Consider the following 25,055-nt stretch of genomic DNA (forward strand, 5'->3'; position numbering starts at 1 on the left):
TTAAAGCAAACAGGCAAGGTACCAAGACAAGCAATTTGAAATATAATTTACCTTACAGTCTGGACATGTGTTAAACACAATTATTATGAGTGACAAAAAAACAAACAAACAGTTAACCTTTATTGCCTTGGGGTTGAGGGGAACCGGTGACGCACATTTCAGTCTTGACCATAGTTTTCTCTGGCGTCTCCCCAGCCTGCTGCATGAGTTTATTTTTCTTCTTCTCCGAATTGGCCTTTTTGGCTTCCAGTCTGCGCTGTCGGCAGGACTTGGCAGGTTCCGGCAACTTGCGCACCTCACGGCGGAAAGCTTGAAGCACCTGGATGGCTCCTGTCTGCATCTTGAGACGCTGGGTCTCCTCACTGCCAAACTCATCGGTCGGCGAGACCTTGTAAAGAGGCAACACATGGAGCTGCTCATCCTCAGGAATCCCTTTCAATGAACGGTTGTCCTCTTTAGTTAAAGTACACACCTAACAGAGAGGACGGGAGAGCAAGATGAAATGTCAACTATGTCATTGTCAAGGCACAAACCATCAACATTTGCCATTTAACTTATTCATACAAAAGACCAAGGTATTTTTTATTCACCTCAAAATATCCTAAAACACAAACTTGAGAGTCTGGTGAGTGATCTTACCACCGTGCAACCATTGTAGAGGTTGTGCTGGTCCTTGTGAGCGTGGGCACAGAAGTCCATGCAAGCAGTGACTCCAGAGAACGGCCGGCCTTCCTTCAAGCCCAGCCTGCAGTCTGGAGCTTTCGACTCCGACTGGCACTGAGGATGAAGAGGACAGGGATAACTTTATTTCCTTACATTTATCTGAGAAGGACACACAAACAGCAGTTGCTTTTTTGCCTTTCTTAAAGGCCGCACTTCACAGATGTGATATGCCATATTGAAAAAAATAAATAAATAAATAAAAAATAGAGAAGTAGATTCTTTTCTGTTTCTCAGTCTTTGTGCAAACAGCCAAGGTTATGATGGTGTGGTGTACAGAACCACTCGTTGTGTGTAAGGAAGGTGACATGTGTAGTTAGAGGGCACCATGAGGTTGGTGTTTACTGTGTGAAGACTGTGATGGATAACTGGCTGTATAACCAACCTGGTTACTGTAGGCCTGTGGTGCCAGCCTCTTGTACAAAGGAGCCACCTCAGTTGCCAGATGCTGGAAGTTATCCCTGAGTTTTTCCTCCTGATGAGCACAAACACAGATCAAAGGTCAAAACAAACACAAAGTCACAGAGCTATTAAGTGGCAGCTTAAAATTACTCAAGATGACAAACGTGACTTAACTCTAAGATAAAATAATGATCATAAAAAAAACCCTATACACACATCCTGCTATACAACAAGTGGCTCTGATGTGATGAGTACCTCTTCAGGGCGATCTCCTTGTAGCCTGAACTTGCGTGGCATTTTGCTTCGGGCGTACTTACAGCCATTAAAGTACATACTCCAAGAGCAGCCAAAGGAGAAAGAAGCACCACAAGTTTCACTGTCCTTGCCTTGACACGCACAGGTTCGACTGCAGGGGGAGACAGTGAGCACACTATTACCTTGAGGTATACAGCATGTGTAATCCATGCATGGTTTATATCACATAAACACCACATTAGGCCGAGTGAATATAAAAATGTAGCAGATGAGGAGATGGCGCATTAACATGGTTACAGCCTCTTAGAAGCGTCATAATACAAATATCTTTTTTATATTACATTTATACACTGTATATCTTTCTTTTTTTTCTCTGTTGTATTTGAGTCCATATTTTGAAAATGACCGAAATAAACTAACTAACTAAACTATTTGTAGCATATAACTAGTTTAACAACAAAGAGGCTTCTAGGAATGAATAACACTGTGTTCACACTAACATTGACACAGAAACAGTATGGCCAGCTACATTACTGTCGAATCGCTGTTGAAGTGTTGTTTAATCATTTGTTTGTTGATGTAGTTCATATGTCGTCGGCTAATGTGTGTCGGCTACTTGCAACAATGCACCTCAATTTTTCATCTACAGTTTGTATTTGTCAAATAAAAATCTATCCTTTTGATTAACGTCTAAGCCCCATCTTTACATCACATATCACTGCCCCATTGCATCCCTGTGTGCACTGCAAATCAGCTAACTTAGCTAAACAACACAGCACCACAGCTGGTAACAAAAAACATGATTGGTTGATGCTTCACCGTGTCATTGGAGCACTGAAAAAAAAGTTGAGGCCAGCTCAGTTTTGATTTGAAGTGCATTACACCCATCATGTAGTAACAAGTGTTGGGTGTCAGTTTGAGGCTTCATTTCAACACCCTCCATTGAAATTGATTTGTAGCCTGTTCCTTGTAGTATGAACACAGCAAAGACTTAATTTATAAATCCAGATAGCAAATAGTGGCTATGTTTAAGCCATGTTAAACAAGGGTGTGCTAGCATTCATTTATGGCTTATTGTGGGAATAGGATGTATGTTTTTATGTTTACACACATTATTTGGCTTAAATTTAGCTTCATGCCTCTGGAGTACTTTTCCATGTCATGGATGCTCACACGAGCACAGACTAGGGCAATCAACCTCCACCTGATTCATCCATTAAACCAACAATCTTTTCAGCATATTCTCATTAATGTCATAAGTCCTCCTAAAAGATGACTTGAGATCAAATTATTTAATGCTTGTTTGGAAAAAAACTCATACAGGCGCAGTGAAGGTGCAGCAAAACAATATAATGATTGAATAAATAAAACCTGTCACCTCTCTGCACATTCACAAACTTGTATGTTAGAAAACAAGTGTCAAAGAGCAACCATCAGCCACTCACTCATCATTGAGGCCACAGCGTCGGCTGGTGGGGTTGCCATATTTGGTGAGGGTGCAACTGAGCTCGCTGTACAGCTTGTCAGCCAGGGCCCTCGGGACACCTTCCCAGGCCAAAATGAGGATGATGATGACAGCGTTGGCACAGTGGTGGCCTGCACGCTGACGCACCAGACACAGCAGCTTTTCTGTATCGCTGGCACGACGGATCACCTGATAGGAAACACAGCGCATCATTATTTATTGTTACTCATCCAGGAAAGGTTAGGTAAACACCCGGGCTCTTAACTAGTAACTCCTTAATTTATGCTCGCTATGTTCCACTGCTCTGATTGTAACACAGAATTACATCATCGCAACCAAAAGGACCTGCTCCCAAACCTCCTGTTGTCTAATTCTGTTATGAAGGAATCTGAAATCATTAGTGCATAAAAAGCAGTTGGCTTTATATGTCTGATGCTTTTAAATACTGAACCAGACACACTGACAAACAGTGAAAGTTACACTGCATTTTGGAGGGATATTTTACACCTGTACTGAAATCTGACCTGCTGTGGTGTCTGGATACCAGTCCCAAGTCTGCATGTAATATTATAGGTTAAATCAATTTAGCTGGAGAGACTTGTACTATAAAAAATATACTAGTGCTCAAAAAATATAAATGTCCAATGTTTTGCCTCTCAAAACGGTAATATCTGATCCCTCACAACAGTTGAAAGACGAATGTCTTTTGATAAATGCAAGCCTGCTCATTTTCACTTTTACTATCTTTACAGCCTTTCTCTTTCTGTCTCCAACACACACACACACACACACACACACACACACACACACACACACCCTCCCTCAGTAGGGATGGCTGTTTTGAATCCATAAAGTCATTAGCAGGATGTGTCAGGGGTGACACAGGAGGGGAGGCAGGCCAGTTGTTACAGAGTGAGACCTCCTACTTATTTACTCACTGTGGGTGACAAACTTGGCAAGGTGTCTCCCCAGGACCCTTCATTATACACTCAGACACACACACACTGCATAAATCCAGTGTTGATTGGCTGTCATTGCTGTCAGGTGGGACAAAAGTCCAAAAGCATCTTTTTTCTTTCTCTCACTTCACAATCACAAACACAATCAGGCTTTGACTGAGTTGTTGACAGACTGTCAAAAACGTTATTTTTTGAGTCACAGGCTGTTCTTCTCAAAAGTAATCTTAAAGCTGTAGTTGGTAACTTTTATAAAAAATAACTTCTTGTCATATTTGCTGAAACTGTCACTTCATCGACCCAGTAGTATATGAGCGAGATAATCTGTGAATAAAATCATAGCTCCACTCCTCCTCGTAGTGCTTCTGATGGCATTTACAAGAATCCACCGCACATCAATAAAAACAACAAATCAAAGCCGAGAAGTCTCTAACACAGCTGCCATCATGTCAGTCACAGCTTGTGAACTGCGGTCAAACTGCCAAACTAGGCAGTGCTGATCACATTTAAATTAAGATTTTGTTACTGCATTGCCTATTTCTATATTTTAGTGTACTGTTTAGCTGTAAAATGAGAGCATCTGTGACCTGGCCGCCATGTTAGTAACCAGACCAACTATCTCATTTTACATGTGTGGTTGTTTTACTTAGGCCATGGTAGATTCTAGCAAATGCAATCAGAAGCACTACAAGGAGGCGGAGGAACCTGATTTTTTCCACAGATTATCATGCACTACTTTCTGGATTAAGTGACAGTTTATGCAAATATGACAAAATATATTTTTATAGAAAATACTACCTGTGTCTTAAATAAAAGGAAAAAGAGGACACCGTGAGAATACCAAGTCTCAAGGCTATTGCTCTCTATCTTATTGCAGTCATCTGTGTCAAAGGCTCTTTCAAAACTTTAAACACATGACAGCTGTGATGCGACAATTATGCTACTTACCCACTTAGCAATAGGACATCCTCGTGAGCTCTTTCCTTCTCTGCCTGTGTACACCACCTTCTCAATCCGGATGGCATCCCCCTTCTCTCCATACCTACACAAGAGGAGAAACAGCTTAGCTCTTTTCATGTTCATCCACTTGAACAGTTGGTGTTTGGAGCCAGATCTCCTCACATCAGATCGTCCTGATGCCTGACTTTATGGCTCTGACACACCAAGCTAACAATCAAGTGGCCTAAACCTAAACACACACTGTTGTCTTTCAATGAATTAGCTGTCTGACTGATCAGTTGCACAGGAAAAGTGCAGATTTACCTATTTACTGATCAGAACAATCTGACAACTCAAATTAAACATGCTCAGTTGGCTAAATGGTTGCTGATACAGGTCAACTAGTACCACTCAATAACAGCGATAGCTGTAATAGGAGACACAGTCCTGTTGTGTGGAAGTTAATGATTTCTTTCTGTCATCATTAACCTCATCAAGAGAGTTTTCTCTGTTTATGCCACATATTGCTTTTGCCTGTGTTGCTCTGAATCTGTTATTTTTGTAGTCTCTGGGCGTTGTAGTGTATGTCAACTCTGACAAAGACAGGCCAACCTCAGCAGCACTGGCTTATGAGGAGTGTTCACAAGGCTCTGCTGAGATTCACACAGGCACGGCAGAGCAAACCAGAACCCACTAGCCTCGACACAATGCCAGCCAGAGGGTCCTCACCTGGAAATATTTCTGTGTTGGTGTTTGTGACCATGTGTATGCACGAGATTATATTGTGAACACACAAAATCTATTTTGATTTGTTTTGTTCTGTGTGTTTGTCTGTGAACACCTGCTTAAGTAAATAATGGACTGCTGAGAGATTACGTAACAGTAGTCCTAATGGTGCATGTGGCTATTTCTGCAGGTCTGTTGGTAGAGTGATGGGGTGTATAGGAGGGGGGAGGGGTCAGAGGTTGCGTAGGGGTCGGGATAGGTCATCAGAACTTGTCAGAGGTCTGCTCGTGGCCCATATCAGGTCTCCTGCTTGCTTGATACCTGCTATTGTGAAAACGTCAGCCCTGAGCAGATCTGATGTGACAGTGAACACAAGAGGCTCCTGCTGAATAGGAATCACCCTGAAGTGGCTCAGAGAGTGGGAGTGGAGTGGGCTCTGTCACCACAGGGGTGGCCTGCTGGGGTCAGGCCTGGGTCAAAGGTCAGCTACAGACATTGGGGCCTTAACATCTATGTCATCTCTCACACAACAGAAAGTGTTCTTTGGACCAACTTCCCACCCTTACTCAACTTGTGTTCTCCAGGGACTAATGACTCATTGGTCCTATTGAAATCCAGACTCTCTGAATAAAAGCCAAATGTGTGCCTCAGTACACTATTCAGTACTGTTAACATGAAGCATAACACAATGAGGCATCCGGTAATAAAAGGTTACACAAAGTACAATGTCTATATGCAGTCTGGGGTTACAAATAACAGACTCCACGAGACATTATCAGAATGGGTATGGAAAAACACTAATTCTCGAAGATAAACTATGCAGGATTTCCCTTAAAAACAATGTACAAACTCAGACAGAGTCTAGTGGGTCAACAATCATGAATGGCCTACTAGGAGTATGCTTTTCTGCAAAGACTCTGCCTATATTTTCTGATTTTCTTCTTATTGTCTGTGTTTGAGTTGTTTATGGATGTGTACCCCACAATGCTCAGATGAGGCCGGGGCTTTACAAAAAGGTAGTGACTAGGTAGCAGACTGTCAGCAGCTGGCATCTAAGAGACACAGTGCTGAAAAAACACAAATATAGCAAGGCAAATGCCAACCAAGACTAAATCTTGTGTTGGCTTATTTTTTTCACTTTCACTGGCCAGCATGTTTACAAACAGTAACTGATCCTGCATAGTATACCTTTAAAATCTGCTGATCACCTTTGATCAGTGTTATGTTATAGTAAGATAGCTCAACAATAATTTAATGATTTATTTCTGCTGGGTACATTAAGGTATCAACCAAAATAACCCAGGAAGTAAAATCAAAACAATCCAACAAAACTTGCATTGATCCTTTTTTTGTAGCCAGATCTAGAAAAAAATGACTATTTGCATGGTTTTTCACAGCCAATCACCGCAAGTGTTCTGTAATTGCGTGTGCTGGGTGATGTCATTGAAACTTTCAAAAGAACAGCTATTCTACATGGCACTCCATTCACATTACGGGTATAGAATGAAGTACTCCATTAGTATCAATATCACTTTAATGGTACAAGTTTGGTAATTTTTTAAACAATACCCAGCCCTATGATTTCTAGAGGCTGTGGCTTCACTTTGGTTATCAAAATCACCAGCTGGGGAGCTCTCTGCTGTTCCTTCCAAAATTGATTAAATACTAATCCTATGAAGATCAAACTGCTCAACTCAATCTGTCTTTTTATTACCAAGTCTGCTGATGTGTTGCAGACAAAGTAACAACAACTTATTAAATTGGTTTGGTGAGAATGTCCGGTTATTACTGTGTATGTGACATGATTGACATTAAATTCCTGATTGCTAATGCTAAATGTCATCTGCTTTCTTGTTTATTGCACATAGATTTTACCTTCAATTTTACAGGGAGATTATTTGTTTACAGTAATTTGAGGTTTCAAACTGAGGGAATTCAGCTTCGTTTGTACATTATTTGTATTCAAAACATTAACTCCCAGCCTTAATTAATTCTGAGGACTATTACATAACATAAATAACTGATGCCGACATTAGTGCAAAAATAACGCACCATTGCTATCATACTTACTGTAATACTAAAATTTTTATTTGTCTCTTCATTCCTCCCTTCTGTCTGTCTTCCTGTCTTATCTTTCACTGTCTCCCTCTCTCTGATTGGATTTATATCCTCCCTCATTCCTCTCATTCTCAGCTATCATCTGCTGCTACCCCTGTGCTTTTTCCTCTGCCTCTGATATGCTGATGATGCTGATATTTCCTGTTTCTCCTACTGGATTCTGGGTCACGGATTCCCTGAGGACAAAATGTGAGGAGGAGGGAAGGTGGAGAGAGAGGAGGAGGAGGAGGGAGAGGCAGAGAAAGCAAGAGCATATAGGAGGAAGAGAAGAGAAGAGAAGAGAAGAGAAGAGAAGAGAAGAGAAGGCTCACCTCATCTCCATCAGGTCTCGTATGGAAGCTACAGTAGGTCCAGATCCCAGGTGATTGTAGTAGGGCCCTTCATCTTTCTCCAGGATTTGTTCTAGAAAGAGACAATAGAGGTTAAACAAACAGCACATAACTGGACCTGAAAAAAACTTATGGCAAATTCCACACCAAAATGTACACAATTATTCCCAATATACAACAGGTTAGCGATGATACTATATGTATTCTCCCACTGGAGCTGTACTGCATATTACAACCACTCTGTGATTAACACTTGAGTTTATGTAAATAGAGCTATCATTATTTAGTCTGATTGTTCTATCATTTTAAGATAATACAAGTATTAATACTACATGTACGCTACATTATGATTCATTTTCAACTTCCTTATCTTACACTCAGATAAGAAGTGAAGCGAATTTGAGTCTCTGTACTTACATGTGTTTTGCTGCTTGACTTAAACAGAACTGACCAATAAGAAAGCAGCGGGTGCTGCGGTTGCAGCCATTATCATGTACTGTTTTATATGGATATATTTCTTCTAAAGTCTCTTCTCAAATTGTAGAATGACACCAAAGAGATTATGTGAAACTATGCTTTTGCATAAAGTAGTGTTTTACTGCTGGAAAGATGGTCTTTTCATAAAACTGGGCTGTCTACGCAGTAAATAGACACAAATACTTCTGAAATTGGTGCTATGTGATCTGTGAAAACAGAGAAAAAGAGCTGTGGCATTTACTTTTGCTCAAGAGGTAGAAACCCTGCAACTACCAGAATGCAATGCGCTGCACCAGACAAATAAACGCTCCCAGTGGTGGGTGAAGTATTGCGAGCTTGGCTGTATTGACACAAGAAACAACATGGTGGTCAGCTGGATACAAAAAATCTTAAATCACAGTTAAGCATTAAGCTGGTTTATAGTTTGCTTAGTTTCACAGTTTGATCTCATTTTTTTCAGCCTCCATTTTTACAATACAGGAAACAGCCTGCCTCATGATTCTTCTACTACAGCCAAACAATGCACTAAAATATATTTCTGAAGACATTTTAGATGAGAAATAGGCAATACTGTGACAGAAACTTGGTTTATATTTGATAAGCACTGTCTAGTTTACCACAGTTCATTTAAACATACTCTCTAAAATGTTATAATATGTTATATAATAATATAATATGATAAGCTGGTTGAAAATCAGCAAAGTATCTCTTCCACTATATACCACCTACAAGGACATAATATTTGCAGCAACATTATCAGCAGTGTGACCCAAGTTTTTTGCAGTGATACTAAGGATTTCTACAAATAAATAAATAATTTCTCTGCTTCACATCCTTATTTACTAGCTCCTGGATATAGTCCTGCTTGAAGCTGGGGGTAAATGTCTCACTCAAACTATTTAACAGTAAAAGTCCTTTGACTTCAGTCAAGAATGAAGTTTCTTTGCATATAATCACATTTCAGGTGTTATAGAGTTTTGTTTAAAAAAATAATCAGAGGTGTGTGTTTTGATGTATTTTTGGAAAAACTACAAAGACATCCTCTTTGTAGCTGAAGTCAACTCAACTATGAGCAGTGTGAGAATGTGCAACTGATTGCAACATCCAGTTCACACAAACATATGAGCACACAGACAGTGGGCTGTGACTGCAGGGTGTGGTGTGTGTGTGGAGACATTTTGTAAAGCAGAAGCTTTTGAGGTAGTGATGAATGACTCAGTTTGCGTGAGTGTTATGAGGGAGGAAGGGTGTGTCTGTGTGGGGGCTGTGTACATCTGTGTTTATGTTGTGTATGAGTGTGTGTATATGTGTGCGTGAGTGCATTTGACCATTGTCTGACATACATCTGTGGCTGTAAACCACGTCCTATGACTTCACTGCTAATATTTGTACAGTATGTGATACTGAGCAGCTGAATGTGTCCTACATTAAATGTCTCTAATGGACTTTGTGTTGTCCAGCTCTGTAACAGCTCGCTTGTATGCCAACTAAAGTGTTCCTCTTGCTTCTGTACACAACACTTCTTCATCATAGTGTGGCACACACTCTGGATAACATTAGCTAAATGCTCTAAATGTAAATGATCAGCACTAGCTGATCATCTACAGTGTGGACAGTCAGTGCTGTGTGTGTCTCTGGATCAGAGGCAATATGAGGTCACATTTCCCTGATGGTGCAGGGAGGCACCAGGGCGTGGCTCGGGGCAGGAAGTGGAGGAGTCACACTAAATTCTTGCATGGAAATTGGTTGTGTGTGTACTTTGCACATAATGGCTGTACACTCTATGTGTGTGTTGGAGGCAGTGTTTGGCTACAGGGAGTTGACAGGGCAGTGTGTAACCAAGCTTTATATGAAGACTTGTTGTCTGGTGGTTATAGTAACAACACACAGCTAGCAAGTGTTTGACTGCAGCTGCTCTCCCCCTGCTGTGCACCCTCTTCAATGTTTAGGGATAGCAAGGGTCTATTTACCAGGCCTTAACCCTTCGTAGCCCTCCAGTGAACACCCAGTATATGTAAGAAAATTGTGATGATATCTTCATAGCTTCTCTAAGAACAAATCTTTCATTGTGCAAGTTATTGCACCAAGTTAATGAACTGTTACCCACAGCAGCTGCAGCAGTAATATTTTGATTTACTGAGTCATTAATTAATGACTTAATGGACAGATAGGCTGGGTCTTTTTAAATAATACAGACTCAACCTTTTACACTATAATAATATGACTGTATCAAAGGGTGCATTCGCCTACACTAACTTCATCTGTTATTTTCTTATTTATCTTTAATATGTGGTATATACAGTAATATGATCTATACATCTACTGTATGGCCACCTACTCTGTTGTAAACAAATAACCTGAGCAGGGTATGACCCCAACTATGGGACTCAACCTCTTTCTGTCTAACAAAGGCTCTGTTCTGCTTGCCTGCCAGACCCAAACCCACACAAAAGGCTCCTTCTGCCACCACTGCTATTGTTCCTGCCCGCTGCCTTTAGTGCCTCACGCTGTCGCAGTCTGGATGGTCGCAGCCACACACCCTGGCAACACACACATTCTTAGACGCACTCAACAAGCATCCAGACAGAAAAGCTGATGCAGATGGGGAAATGGAAAACCCAACAGTGGACCTGTGTATTTCAAAAAGTAACTAACACTTAACAGTGACAGCATTACATTTAGCTGAAACGGTAGTACAAAAAATAAACATTACCAGATTTAGAAAATGTGGTTCTCTTGCTGCTATAAGGCACTTCAGAGAAAAGCCTTCACTATCAGTAACACTGATCAGATTTACAGCCCTACATCAGTTTATCTCCACTAAGAAATAAAAATGACTAATGTTTGGAGTGGTGTTATATTTGTTAGATTATTAATACTTTTAAACTTGTCTGAAAAGTGCCAATATAGTATGTTGATGGACAGTATCCTCATCCCCCTGAAGACACACAACCAACACCAACAGTGACTTACCGACACAAGTGCAGGTGGGGAACTCTGCCTGAAGATCCTTGGAAGGAGTATGCAGCAAGGTCTTGGTGGGGGTGTCTAGGTAGCGAAGAGGAGACTCTAAGAAGCCTCTGAGAGATGGAGAAGAAGGCAGACTGTCCTTAGTGGGCGTGTCCTCCTCAGAATAGCATGTGGTGGAAAGTACTGCTATATCACCCGAGGTTTCAAGCTTCATGCGTTTTGACAGTGGAGAACACGGCATGCTGAATGTATCCTGTAACACACTCTGCTGCTGCTGCTGCTGCTGCTTGTCCAGAATGGCCTCCTGATGCAAGGAGAAATCCCTCTTAGAGCCTTCTGTGGATGCCTGGTTCAAGGTGGCTTCACTTAGGGTCCCTGACTCATCCTTGCTGACTTCCATCTCCTGATCATCTGGATGAGGTGTGGAGTTGGCTTGAGTGGCAAGAATTAAGGGAGCTGACTGAGGGGTGGAAGATGATGCGGAACTGAGGTCCTGAGGAGTGGTCTGGGACCAGTTCCTCGGTTGAGGGGCTGTGGCGGTCTCCTCCATGGGCTGACTGGCAGGTACGTCTGGGACTGCATCTCCAAATTCAGCCTCAAACTGGCGGATCAGTTCTTCATACTTCGGGTCGATGTTGATGACACTCTGTAATTGTAAGGTGCTGGATGGAGATGTGGAGGTCACAGGTGTGGTGGTGCTGGTGTTACTGGAGGCCAGGCTGCCCACTTCCTCTGACTTCGCATGGGCTACAGGGGACACAGGTTGGGGCAGAGGGCCCATGAGGGCTGGAGTGTGTTCTGACAAAGCAGTGGAAGAGGGAGTCATTGAGGAGTTGGAAATGGATACCTGAGATTGGGCTGGGGCAGGGAGGCCTGCAGCAGCAGCCTGAGTGGAGTTACAGTGGAGGGGCAGAGAGGGAAGAGGACCTGGTTGCAGGCTGGTCAGGGCCGGGGCTCTGTCCATCATGAGGACTGGCGGTTTTTGTATGGAGATCTGAGTCTGAGGCAGGAAGGTTGGCATGGAGGCTTTCTGCTTGGTCTTCTTGATGATTATCTGTTTGGGTTTGGGCAGAGGAGGGACCACAAGCATCCCACTCATAGCTTTTATGACAGGAGATCCTTGGCTGCCTTTCCTCTTCTTGGGTTCCTGTTTGATGGCCAGATGTGGCAAACCTTCTGCGTCCATCTGTGGCCACCATTTTTTCAAGTTTTGACAAACCATAGGTGCACGAGGGCCTGGTGCTCCAAAGCCAGGGGAGTGGTTAGAGAAGAGGTTCCTCTTGTAGTGAAGGTGCTGTTGCAGAGCTGCCTGAGTGGAGTGGCTGATGGCTGCTTGGCCAGGAGACAGGGGAGTGCCATGGTAGTGCTGACCCTGCTGCTGACCATTAGCCATGCCATAATGTCCCATGGAGGCAGTGTGATGGTAGTGCTCACCAGAGTCTGGTTCTTGCTTTATCCTTGCCAATGCTGGGTTGTCCTGGGCCTGGATACCTCCATTCTGGTTCAAGCTGATCTGCTGTGTGACTGGAGGCTTGAAATGAGCATTGCTGAACTTGCCACTGGTGTCACCCAGCAGCTGTTTCAGCTCTGACATGGGGTCTGAGCTGCTGTGAGGTGCAGCAACACAGTGAGACTGGGGCTCAGATTTTATACACATCCATGGGTTCCTCTGTTCAGAGCCTCTGCCTGAGCCCTGCTGCCACTGCTGGGGATTAGGGCTGAAGCCTGGGTGTTTTCCCTGACCTGGGAAGGGAGAGGTAGAGGATGGCAGAGGGGTAGCATGGGGTGGCTGGCCTTGGGATTGGGGCCTGTGGTGCTCACAGGACGTTGGGGCCTGCTGGATGGTGTGTAGTCCTGGAGGGACAGATTGAGAGCGTGAGGAAGATGAGTGGGTGCATGGTGAGGACGGGATTAAACTAGTGCCATTGGGGGGCTGAGATGGGAGGTTCTGGGTATGTTGGTGGTGATGGAGGTTACTGTTGTAGGAAGCTTGACCTGGACAGCCATCAGCTCGTGGACCAGTACCACATAACTGGGTAAGGGCTTCTATGGCAATGGCTGTCTGAAGACTGATGTTCTTTTCCTTGGCTATGGAGAGCACCTGGGGAGAGCACGGAATCGGGGGTTTGGGGCAGGGCACTTGGTCTGGGTGAGGGCCTTGCGTTCCCTGTTGTTGCTGGGGGTATGAAGAAGGCAGGTGGTGGCCACCATTCATTTGGGGGTAGGGCTGAGGGTGATGCTGCAAACGGGGTGGCTGTGCGTAAGCCTGTAAGTGTGGAGGAGTATCAGCTATCTTGCACGCATCTTGATCCTCACCGGTTGCCAACTTAATCTTCTTCTCCAGCCACTCAAGGTAGTCTGGACAGTCGGGCCCATCACAGTTGCAGTTGGGGGGCTTGTGACCATGTTTGGCTTGGCTCAGTGCTGTCTGTAGGGTGTTCAGGTCTTCTGGAGGTTGGCAGCTTCCCTCATGAGCTCCTGTAGAGAGTTTGGCCTGGGTCCCCTCAGCACCCATCTCCTTGGTGAACTTCTCATACAACTGGGCTGTGTTAGGCTGCACGAGGCAGGGAGAGGAGGAGGAGGGAGGCAAGGAGCCAGCAATAGCAGAAAAAGCCACCAGATTGTGGGCATCCTCCATGTTTGCGTGGTGGACAGGTTCTCCAGGGGTTGTACTGCTGCTGCTGTTCCAGCATGGTTGCTGTTGTTGGGTGTCACTGACCTTGCCATGTCCTGACACCCAGCACTGCCTTGGAGGCACGCTTCCTGCCCTCTGCTGCTCTGTTTCCATAGATGTCGCATCATCGTTAGGGTAGCGATTCACCCCATTGGCCAGTTCCAGGCTCAGCGCGCCTTCCTGGAGGCGGTCATGTGACCCAATTTCCATCTGGCCTCCACTTCTGGGGCCATCCACTGAAGTGACTTCGCGAACAGTCTGAAAGACAACCATGGAGGGAGGTTAGTGAGGTTTTAGGAATCTAATCAATCCAATATGTAAAACAACATTATACACTGTACATCAGACACTTGAACAGATAGACCTCAGGTGGTGCTCTTTTGCCCTCTGTCTAGACAAGTGCAATTTTTTTCTATTTCTTTTAATTATTTTTCATTTCAGTTTTTAAATTTGGCCCATGGCATTAATACTCAAAAGTGTGTTATGTGCCCGACAACTGCATTTAAGTCAAGCCCCTGCCCCTTTCTCTTCAAATTCCCTTGTGGCAGTCGCACACAAATCAAGCCCCCTGCAAAGCCTCAGCATTGCTTGTCACTGTTGTGACATTAAACCACTATTAAAACATCGAAAAAAACCCCTGTATATTTTAGGCAATAACCCGCCATTGAGCTTAACAACAAGTAAACTGGGGGTTTACCAGCTGCCCTGTGTGAGCAGAGAGAGACGGTGAATTTCTTTCCCACTTCCACATGTTTTTTTAAACCAAAACTAAATTTGAAATAAAGTTAACTTCTCCCACATTGCGTCTCTGATAATCAATTTTAACAAAAAAGACAAGCAGTTTGGGGCTGCGGTGTGTAAACAGGGCAGAGGAGGAGTGCCGAGCTGCATGCATCTGTTTTCTGGGATACTTTAAGAATATTTAAAGCTTATTTAGAAGATAATTATAGGAATTAGCATGTGACTATTTAAAAAATCAAAGAGGAGACGAGAATGATAAGAAGACTAGAACAAATTGAGAGAGGAGAGCAAAGGAAAAGGAGTGGAGAAAAAAGAGGAGTTTAGCGGAGCGGAGAGGAGAGGTTTTCAAGTCCCTTTATTAAATCATTTCAGCAATGACTGAAAACCATTAAGTTCAAATCAAGAAAAATGAAAAACAAAACAAACAAACAAAAACAGAGAAAAACTGCTCCTGAATAAACAGTCTGCCAGACACAGTACGTTAAACAACTACTCAGAAATGATATACCAGCTCTCCATTCCCTATCACAGAGCACATGACACCCCCAATAGTCCATCTTTCTTTAAAGTACTGTAAATTGTCCACAGATTGACAGTAACAATATTCCACTCTGAGCCGGGATTTCAAGAGTGCTTCTAAGACCGGCACCGGCTCCACACTGCCGGCACCCTGAGTCCTGTTCCTGCGAGTCAGCTAGATAGCCAACTTGGCAGAGCCCAGCAAAAAGTTTATCAAAGTGGAGAGGAGAGGAGAGGTAACTGTAGTTGTAACTGTACGTAGACCTACTCTGTAGTTCGGAGGGTAGACTGGTTGATTTATTATTTTATTTATTCAGATTTTCAATTTTCAATTTTGTGTGTAGAGTTGTTGATTGTGATGGTTCTTTACTTGATAGACTACTAAAGTGTGCACAATGTAGCATTGTTTTCTTTGTTATTGCCTGATTTCAATAAATAAAAAAAATGTAGAAAGTAGAATGTATGGCAGCTGCTAGATGTATGAAATATAGATATTTTGACACCTCATACGTAACCCAAACAGACATTTCCCTGCTCTACTGTGCACACATGTACTGTACGTACTTAGGCCTCAAGCTAATGAAGCCCTCTGGTGCTGGCAGATAGAAACCTCCTTGAAGGGTGCACTTTGTGTGTGCACAGTTTGTGTTTTTTGCACCAGCACTTTGCATGTGCAAAAAAGAAAGAAAGAAAGAAAGAAAGAATTGTGAAAGTGATGTCCCTTTTTACACTTGAGCACCTGCCCTGCAAACTGTCTGTGCGCAGCACTACTGTACATTAGGCATGATTTTGAATAATCACCAAATGTCTGTTTAATAATGGCTGTAACTGAATAAAATAAATTGGTGTTTGTATCTGTATTCCAAGAATCAGTTGACAGAATGATAAATATCAGTCATCAGAGTAATATCAGACTCACTCCATTCCCTTCTAACCAGCTCTTATCCAGGATTTCCCTCCCACCACTACACTGAACATACAGTGCTGCAGGGTCAGGTCAGTAGGGCTATGGAAAACTGCATTAACTATTGCTTCAGTGGAGTGTTTTCATAACAGGCAAGTGTTTTGTCAAGCAAGTCACAAGTCATGTAACATGGTTTCACTGTTGTTTATAAATGGACACTGTGCTCCAGATCAGTTGGACTATGCAAAGCAGGCAGTTGGGAGTTACAAACATGTCACCCATAGTGCTGGGAGACTGTGTGTGGCAGAGGTGGGGCATAAAATACACACTGAATTTATCTTATCTTAGTTATCTTGCTCTTTGTGGACTTATTGTTTAATTGCTACCTTTAAACTTAGAAAATTCTCTTTACAGAGAGAGTGCTTCTATAGGAATATGTTTTCCAGTTGTTCATTGAAGGCTTATTGGTGTCTTTTGACTGCTGAAATTTTATTTCAGCAGCAAACTGCAGCGTAATTGAGTGTCTGAAGTGAAGTGTGCAGTGCAACTCTTATTCACTGGAGAGATTATCAAAATCCAAAGACATTTTCATCCAAAACAGGACTTGACTGGTAAACTGAAAATTACCTGTATATCTGAAGAGCAGTATGTTTAAAATAATTTGTAACACACAGGATCGAAGATACAAAGCCAACTGATCAATGACCACTCTGCCCATGTTGGTAAAAGTCCTTTTACCAACTGAACACCACAGCTGTTCAGTCAGTACACTCACAATAAGGGTTTAACCATTCATTACAACAATATGCAAGGAAGTTTTTTCTGGTATGGTTCTGCTCACATGATGTTCTCCAATAATCTGAGCCAATCTGAGATATACAACATTTAATGAAAGCAAACAAATATTTAAAGAAAACCCAATGCTAATAAAGAAGGAGTCTACCAAAGTGATGGGAATTAAGTTGTTGGAAGCAAAGCAGTGTGTAGCAGTGAAAGTGCAAAGCTCAGAGTTGGTGAATGCAGACATAATGGGCACCAAATCTAGTGTTAAACAAGCCATGGACATAAATGTTTGGATAGCAAATGACATGGTGCAATAAAATGACTTCCGTAACAGGCTAAATCACCTCATGAGAAATTGATGCAGTGATGAAAGCACAGGAAATATTTAGTTGACTTGACTTGCACACCTTTTCCTCACAAGTCAAAGGACCCATACGTTTTTTGGGAACATATGAGGAAGGACAAAGGACTACAGCATCCCAAGATGCTCTCTGGAATGTTCCAAATGAGTGATGGGGATAATGTACTCTGCCCACAGGATGTAGACTGTGGCTATGAGGCCTGTCATTGGCCGCCTATCTCAGACAGTAACAAAATTCCTGCATATTACCGTTTTCAAAATCTCCATTGCTGCATGAAACTAGTTTTGTACAGCCACCTATCTACATACTTTACTGTAGCACTGTGACTGAAAGAACAACCACAACTTTAATTACAACTTTAGTCATTTTACAAAGCCAGGGCTTCCCTCTCCACCATAACACATTGCCTCCTGTCACTATTTTGCAAGGGCACTGTCATGGCTTCCTGGGCTTAATGCCACCTAAGACAATTGTGATTGGTTTAAAGAAATACAAACAACCCATTAAGACAGCTATGTAAGACTAGTGATAATGTAGACTCTCAAGTTTTGTGCTATTATGTTGAACTGACTCCAGAAACAGTGCATAAGTAAGGCAAACACTGGGCCGAAGTACAGAGATATTGACTTTCATTTAAAAAAAAAAAATCCAGCACATGACAGCACAGTGCTCAGCACAGTAATGACAATGTGTCACTCGATCAGTCATTTGGGTCAAACCACCTTGCACAGGTGGGACTCTAATATTTATTTTAATTCACTATACTTCAGTAAAATGTGTAATTTGTCAAAAAAGTAGGTTGTATGTTTTTGATGGTGAAACAGGAGTTTTTCTCTTAAGAGTGTGGACCATGCACTTTACTGTACGTTACTGAAATAAGGGCCTCTTTCAATAAATGTTTTGACCTTTTATTAGTTTTCAAACTATTGTTGCAAACAAATCCTTGTCTTTGCTATCAGTGATTTATACAGCAAAAAAGAAAGTGACAACTGACTGCTTCTGACATTACCACCTGATCTATAACTGAATCTATCTTTGGCTGGATAAGTAACATGGTAACTACACCTGTATTTTAGATAAACTGTTGTCACAGATGCTAATTTTTTTTTTTACTGCAGGAAGGAACTGCATTCCAGTATATGACATACAGTGAGTGAGCGAAGTCTGGCAGATAGAGAGCAGATATACTATGAGCAACGACATTCAGGGAGCCTTTCAAACTCTGAGCAAGCCTAAGCAACTGCTTGCTGTTGCAATGAAAATAGTACGGAGGTGCACGACAATTCGTCAAAATAGAACCAGGGTTCAAACAAGTGACAAGTTGCATAGCCTGTTCGCTGATGCATGGAGCAGGTTAGGACATCTTCACTGGACACCACTGAAACAATCTGAGGTTTGCTGGCTCACATGCTTGTTCATTCACATTGCGTCCAGTAAGGAAGAGGTGTGATGGGAAGTGTCTAAATATTTTATAAACATGCTGGCTAAGAGTCACAAATAAAGGAGTGATTGCTTCTCATGTCTTTTGTCCTTTGAATAGGTTTAAAGACCGTCTCAGGCAGTTGGTAACTCCTATCAGGAGCTGATCAGTGCAGCTACTTATCTCACTTCCTCTGAGTCAGAATTGGGCTAGTTACCAGTAGTTACACTAAAAAGTGCAAATACCTCACTTCGACTTGTGTGAAATTATATCTTCCGAGCATTAAGTTTATTTTAGTCTTAAAGCACCAAGGGGACAAGTTTCCCCCATAAAACAAGGTGTAGACGATTCACAAGTAACTACTACATTTACAATCTTGACATGTTGAAGCCAACTACGGTGCTCCAATTCACTTGAATACTAAAATGTTACTTGGAAACAGTATTCAGCCCAGGTTAGCTCCTCATAGATTATTATCAAACTGTGTCTAGAGAAACAGCAAACAAAGATAATCCAAGGGCAGGCTCAGAAATCATTGACAGAGTTCATGTTGTGGCTGAACATATCTAACAGCCTTGTGAGAAGAAAATAACGTCAGACTCACTTTATAAATACATTTGTGTTAACCCGATAGATTGAAGCCAACACACTGTGGTAATGACCTTTTCAATGTCTAAATCTTCAACCTTTGTGTGTACCATGAGCACACAACATGCACCTGCTGTATGCCTCACATTGTACAATAGTGACAAACTTCCATGCAACAAAATTCTGGTTGCAAGTATAATCCTTCACTGACGGAAGACACAACAAGAACTGAACTAAGATAGAGTGCTGGAGATAAAAGTAATTCCTTACACATTCACACACTAATCTCCGGCTAGCTGTCGGTCTCACACCCCAACATAGATTTGAACTGGTTCCTGATTCAGAAGAGTCAGAAAAGACCCAACATGGCCTCTGTTTGTAGATCCATCAGTGTATGACAGTAGAAGTGAGCCTGACGTCCAGCTTCCCCAATCATTTGAATATTATTGAAATGAGCCTTTGAAGTGGCTAATTACTGGACAGGCAGTATGCTCGGCTCTTTTGAATCCACCTTCTGCGCTGGGTGTCTGTTGGGGGTCCCAGGGGGTGGCGGTGGTATTGGTAAGAGGTGGTGTGGGGTTGGAAGGGGGGTTGTCGGGGGTGGCAATGAACAGCCGGCATGCAATACGTGAGAGGCCCCATGTCTGCACTATCAGTGGCATCAGACGGGAAAGAGGAAGGGGGGGTGTAGCTGTGCACGGCAGTTATGAGAACTGCAGTGTGTTGAAACATAGTGACTGCAACACTGCACAACCTAACATCCCACAATCAGTCACACTGACACTCTCTTTTCCTCTTTCTCTCAGTTGCATATACAAAACACTGCCACAGACATGAGTCACGTGGGTTTAAAGCACCTCGAGCTGCACACTGAGAACAAATGGACTTTACTCTGCTTGGCTGGTGCAGATAACAAATACTGCACTGCACACAAAATAACAGATCTTTCAATCATATGATCAGAGCTTTGATTAACCTTGATTGACTTTTTTGTGCATCTATATGCTGGTCCAGGATGGAAACATTGCACTCACACCTGCAGCGCTTTACACCTATGCGGGTGCCTCAGAGTGTACAGACCACGTGCTTTGACAAATATTTACACCGTAACAGAGTCTACTCTCTTGCCAGGAGTTCATCTCAGTCGTTTCTCTAAGTGTGTCACTCTATGTCATGTTTGTACATGCTTGACACACCAAAAAGTGCATCTGAAAACATTAACACACCTGACCGAAGCAGATCTTGCACAACCTGGTAGACCAGACACTCAAGTCTGGGAGCCCTTTAAACAAGCCTTTACATCTCTGTGTGAGAGTACTGTTTAACACTGACACTGCAAAACTAGAGGGAGGAAACAAAGCCTTTAAAGATCCTGCTAGTGGTGAGGGGGCTAAGTTCAGACTGTGGTAGACAGCTGAACCTAAATCCCATATATACAACACATGCCCCCCCTCCCTCCCCTCCTCCCATTCTCCCTCTTGTCCTCCTCCTTCTTCCCCCACCCCTTCCTTTTCTGCCATGCAGAGCTGGAACATGAGAGAGAGACCCTGACAATATGAAGCCGGCTGAGAACCCAAGGACCAGCGACGCATACTTACGTGGTTCTAGACGTCCAGACGAAGTAGCCGGTCGTACAGCAGGATGAAAAAGAGGAGAAAGAGAGGAGCATGAGACTTGCTTGCTGGCAAGCAGCCCACAAGCAATCCAGCCTTGTTGGGGTTGTATTCCTGTTTATTTCATCCAGTCTGTGCGGCGCACAGACAGAGCGAGCGCGGATATACGCATACATGCATTCACACACGCATACACAGCTACCCGCACACACACAACACACCTCCCCCCAGCGCAAACCACACGTTTCTCATTTCTCTCTTGCCTCTTCTTATGGTCGACGCTTTCTGTTCTCTCCTTTTTCCTTTCTCATTATCTCTGTCTGCTCCTCCCTTCCCTTTTTCAATATCCTCTTTCTTCCTCACGGCTACACATGCAGTCGGCTTCTCTTTGCAGCCCCCACCTTCCCCCCCCTCTCTCTCCCTCCCTCCCTCCATTCCCCTCCCTCTCACGCAGCCTCTCCCTCCATCTCCTCTCTCTCTTCTGTGTGTGCAGAGCGAGAGGCCATTATCTGAGCCACAGCGGGCACGTACGGAATGGAGGAGTGTGCAGTGAGCAGAAACAGAGAGAGCTGTGGGGGATAGTCGCGAGTAGCGGCAGCCTAGGAAACAGCACAGTGCAGCAGAGCTCTTACCAATGAGAAAACCTCTCTGTCACTATCCACGCCCTTCAGCACTACTTGCTCTACTGCATTAGATGATGTTACATTTCAGGCTATGTTGTGTGTTTGGTTTGTCCACAAAAGGTGTTGGCAATTTCGGCTATGACAGCGCTTCTCTGCTTTCGAGTGCAGAGGCGAACCGGTGGCTGCCAAGCGAATACACAATCTCAACTCACAACGGCGTCAACAGGAAAAAGGAAAAGGAGCAAAGAAAAGCAACGTTATTATGCTTGTTAATGCCTTCTGCAAACGGTATCTGGTTTTCCTTACGGAGATTTCGTTCCATGTTTGAGCGTCTAGATTGGGCTCAGCCCTGGGCCAAAGGAGAAGCCACTGATAATGGTTCTTTGATCTTCATCTTCTTCCCCATCCACATTCACATCCGTTGCCCGTTGATCGCTTGCAACATAAAGCTTCAATCTTACACCTGTGGCTGATAATAGATCCTCTAACAAGGCTGCACGCAAAGAAAAGAGAGAGTTTGCTTGATGAAGAGGGAGCTGGCTTGCTGACGGTCTTACTGGCCCTTCCTCCAAGATCCAAAGGATACAGAAGAGGTGGTAGGTTTCTGATTGAAGGAAGCTGAGGGTCGCTTGATATACAATCATTCATCAACACTCTATGTCAACCCACTCACCTACAAGGGGGAAGAAAACGGAAGAACGATGGGGATATGATTACAACAGAGGTAAAAGAACGAGACAACTACGCTGGGCAATTGAGAGGGAACAGCAGATGACACTTCGACATCAATGAGAAAGAGTAGCAGGATGAAGGAAATGGAGACACTGAGAAGAGGGAAGACAACAAGAGGGAAGTCTGAGGAGAAAGCAGAGTCGCTCAGTTATGATGTGACTGATTCTGTAAAGGGAGCGGAGATGATGATGAGGAAGAAGAGGGCGCAAACACAAAGAGGATTTTGCAGGTTGTTGCCAAACGAAGACAGCAACCACGAGTAATCAACCCAATACAGTTCGCTGAGGACGAAGGACTGTCCTCTCCTGTCCACTAGATAATGTCCTCTTGTCTCCTCACCATTGTTCTGCCTTGGCGTGATCGCCATTATCATCATCAACGTCGTCATGATCGCTGGATGTTTCCCCTCGCCCACTTGCTGGCTGACCGGCCTTGTGGCGTCTCCTCTCTTCTCTCGAACATTGCTGGAGTTGTGGAGCAGATTTAACCAAGAAGAGGAGGAGGAGGGGGGGAGAAACATGGCCGTCCTCCCCATGCAGATCGTTCAGCTCCTGCGTAGTATTTTCCCCTTATATTACTGAGCATGTGCCGGCTACACCACGCTATGGCTGGATTAACTTCAGTAGCCTTTCCCTGCTTCTCTTACTTTGCCTTACCCTGTTTCTCTTGATCTCTCATTTCTCTGGCTTTCTCAAAGTGCCTCTGCCTCCCTCTCTTGATTTGCCTCTCTGTTTTGTTTCCTGAGCCTTTCCTCCTTCTAACATAGCTTATTGCATTACCGTTCCAATACTTTCTGACGCGCCCGCTCTCTGGCCCTGTAAATTGCACACTGTCTGCCTCTCTGTTGCCACACATATTCGTATATACACACACAGAGATGAGCGTCAATCCCAAAGAGAAACACAGCGCAGCCTAAGCTGTCTAAGGGAAGGAGAGGAGAAGTAGAGCATTAGGTCACATGACCAGGGAGTGCCAATGAGCGAGAGGGAGAGCAATGAGCAAGAGAGGTAGAAAACACATGTGGCGATGACGTAGCTACATCGTCACCGTCATCATCAGTGTCTCCCACCAGGGCGCTTGCCTCCACCACTGGGTGGGCACATGTTTCATCTGACACATGTGCCCACTCTCTACTATCACCATCGACACACACCAACGGACACTCGAAAAACATGCTCTTTCATTCACCCCACTCGCTTGTGCTCACTCACTCCTCTGGCTGCAATGACACAGCACTTGGAGTTCGAGACCCGACTTAACCCCTGAATCACTTGCTCTAAACACACAGTTCCTCATTTTAAAGAACTACTGAACACAACAGACCTTTTCTATCCTTTAATGCTATGCTCCTATCAAAAAACGTATACAACATTTGCCACAATAATTCATTTGTCAAAGCTAACATTCGTTAGGACAGATGAAGGACTAGGCAGACCAGCAGTTATCACAACTGGATCTAATTTAAACTGTGCTATAAACGAAAGGACATCACATGGCGATCACCGTTTTTAAATGAACATCAAGAAAGCAGAACAAAAACAAGCTGAACTTGTGACCTAGGAAAGAGTGTTGTGCTTCACCAAAACACATTAAGTCATATTGTAAAAACAGGAGTGAGTCTGTCACTGTCCACGTACATAGCTGAGTAAAACAAAGAAGTATGATTTGACCTAAACATCAACATAGGAGAAAGAACCACCTTCATAACAAATACAGCTGTTTCCAACACAAGATGCAGATACTAAACAACACATTGTAAATATAGTATATATATGACAAAATGTACTGTATGTAGGTAAATAAAACTAAATCATAGTGAGGCTAATCTTGCTTCAAACACATGCTCTTTGATGACTCAGCCAGCAGAATAAAGCAGATGTCATTTCAGGTAAAACATTTCGGGTATTTACCTCAATCAGGTTTGGCTGTGTTTGACAAAAGAACAGAAATTTCCTAGATCATTTAGACAAGGTACAACAATAGAGAAGGTCATAAAGTATGCTCATGACTTTAGTGTTATGTCTTTCTGTGTGATTAAAGCCATACACAGAGACAACACCACCATGCTGCTATTCAGGTTTGCCCAAGAGAGCTGTCCTGACACCACCTCCTGAACACAATCAGTTACTTCTCATCCAGATAGCAGAACAATGTGACAGATGATAACTGGAAGAGTAGCCTTGCCCTAGTTAACTTCTTATTCAACTGTGTTCATTTCACATGACACTAAGCCCTCAGGACAAATGATAACAACAGCTGAAGTACCTAAACTTTTCAGTGAAAATGAAATGGAAAACATGAATGTTTAACACTTACGGTAAACCTGCTGTAACCCGGCATTGAGAGAGGGAGAGGAAGGTTCAACAGAGACTCCGATTCTCACATCAATCACTTCATCTCACAATCTCCTCAAATTATCGTTCAAATGAGTTGTTTCACGCCCTCGTCTCTCTCTTTCTCTCTCCGTTTCTCTCTCTCTCTCTCCATTGCTCTCACTCTGTCTCTCGCTCACTGTTTCTCAGCAGCGCAGAGGAAAGGTCTTGGTTGTAGGAGGGATGACTGACAACAAAAGTCCATCCTCAGCAGTGTGTGTTGGGTTGGCTTGCATATGACTAAGCCTGAGTCATCTTTCTCTTTTCTTCTCAACAAAGTCCTGACATAAAACCCTCACACACACCGAAACAAGCTTTTTAAAATATTACCAGCACATAGCAGGTGGGAGGGCTGCGTGTATGAAAC

At 43.4% G+C, this 25,055-nt stretch overlaps 1 protein-coding gene across 4 annotated transcripts in view; it reads right to left on the reverse strand.

Moving 5' to 3' along the window:
- Positions 1 to 25,055, reverse strand: part of tet3 (tet methylcytosine dioxygenase 3) — a 49,780-nt gene that overhangs the window by 2,299 nt on the left and 22,426 nt on the right. For 3 of the 4 annotated variants that reach the window (XM_050052176.1, XM_050052175.1, XM_050052178.1), the window contains 8 exons: positions 11,361 to 14,289; positions 7,893 to 7,983; positions 4,747 to 4,840; positions 2,823 to 3,031; positions 1,378 to 1,528; positions 1,106 to 1,195; positions 640 to 777; positions 118 to 472 (listed from right to left, as the gene is read on the reverse strand). In XM_050052176.1, the coding sequence (XP_049908133.1) occupies positions 118 to 472; positions 640 to 777; positions 1,106 to 1,195; positions 1,378 to 1,528; positions 2,823 to 3,031; positions 4,747 to 4,840; positions 7,893 to 7,983; positions 11,361 to 14,289 (4,057 nt within the window). Of the gene's footprint in view, positions 1 to 117; positions 473 to 639; positions 778 to 1,105; positions 1,196 to 1,377; positions 1,529 to 2,822; positions 3,032 to 4,746; positions 4,841 to 7,892; positions 7,984 to 11,360; positions 14,290 to 20,946; positions 21,338 to 25,055 lie in introns of those variants that run through there. The other variant, XM_050052179.1, reaches the window with a different exon arrangement.

Source organism: Epinephelus moara, chromosome 8, assembly GCF_006386435.1.
Source record: "Epinephelus moara isolate mb chromosome 8, YSFRI_EMoa_1.0, whole genome shotgun sequence".
In the NCBI taxonomy this organism is placed as follows: Eukaryota; Metazoa; Chordata; class Actinopteri; order Perciformes; family Serranidae; genus Epinephelus; species Epinephelus moara.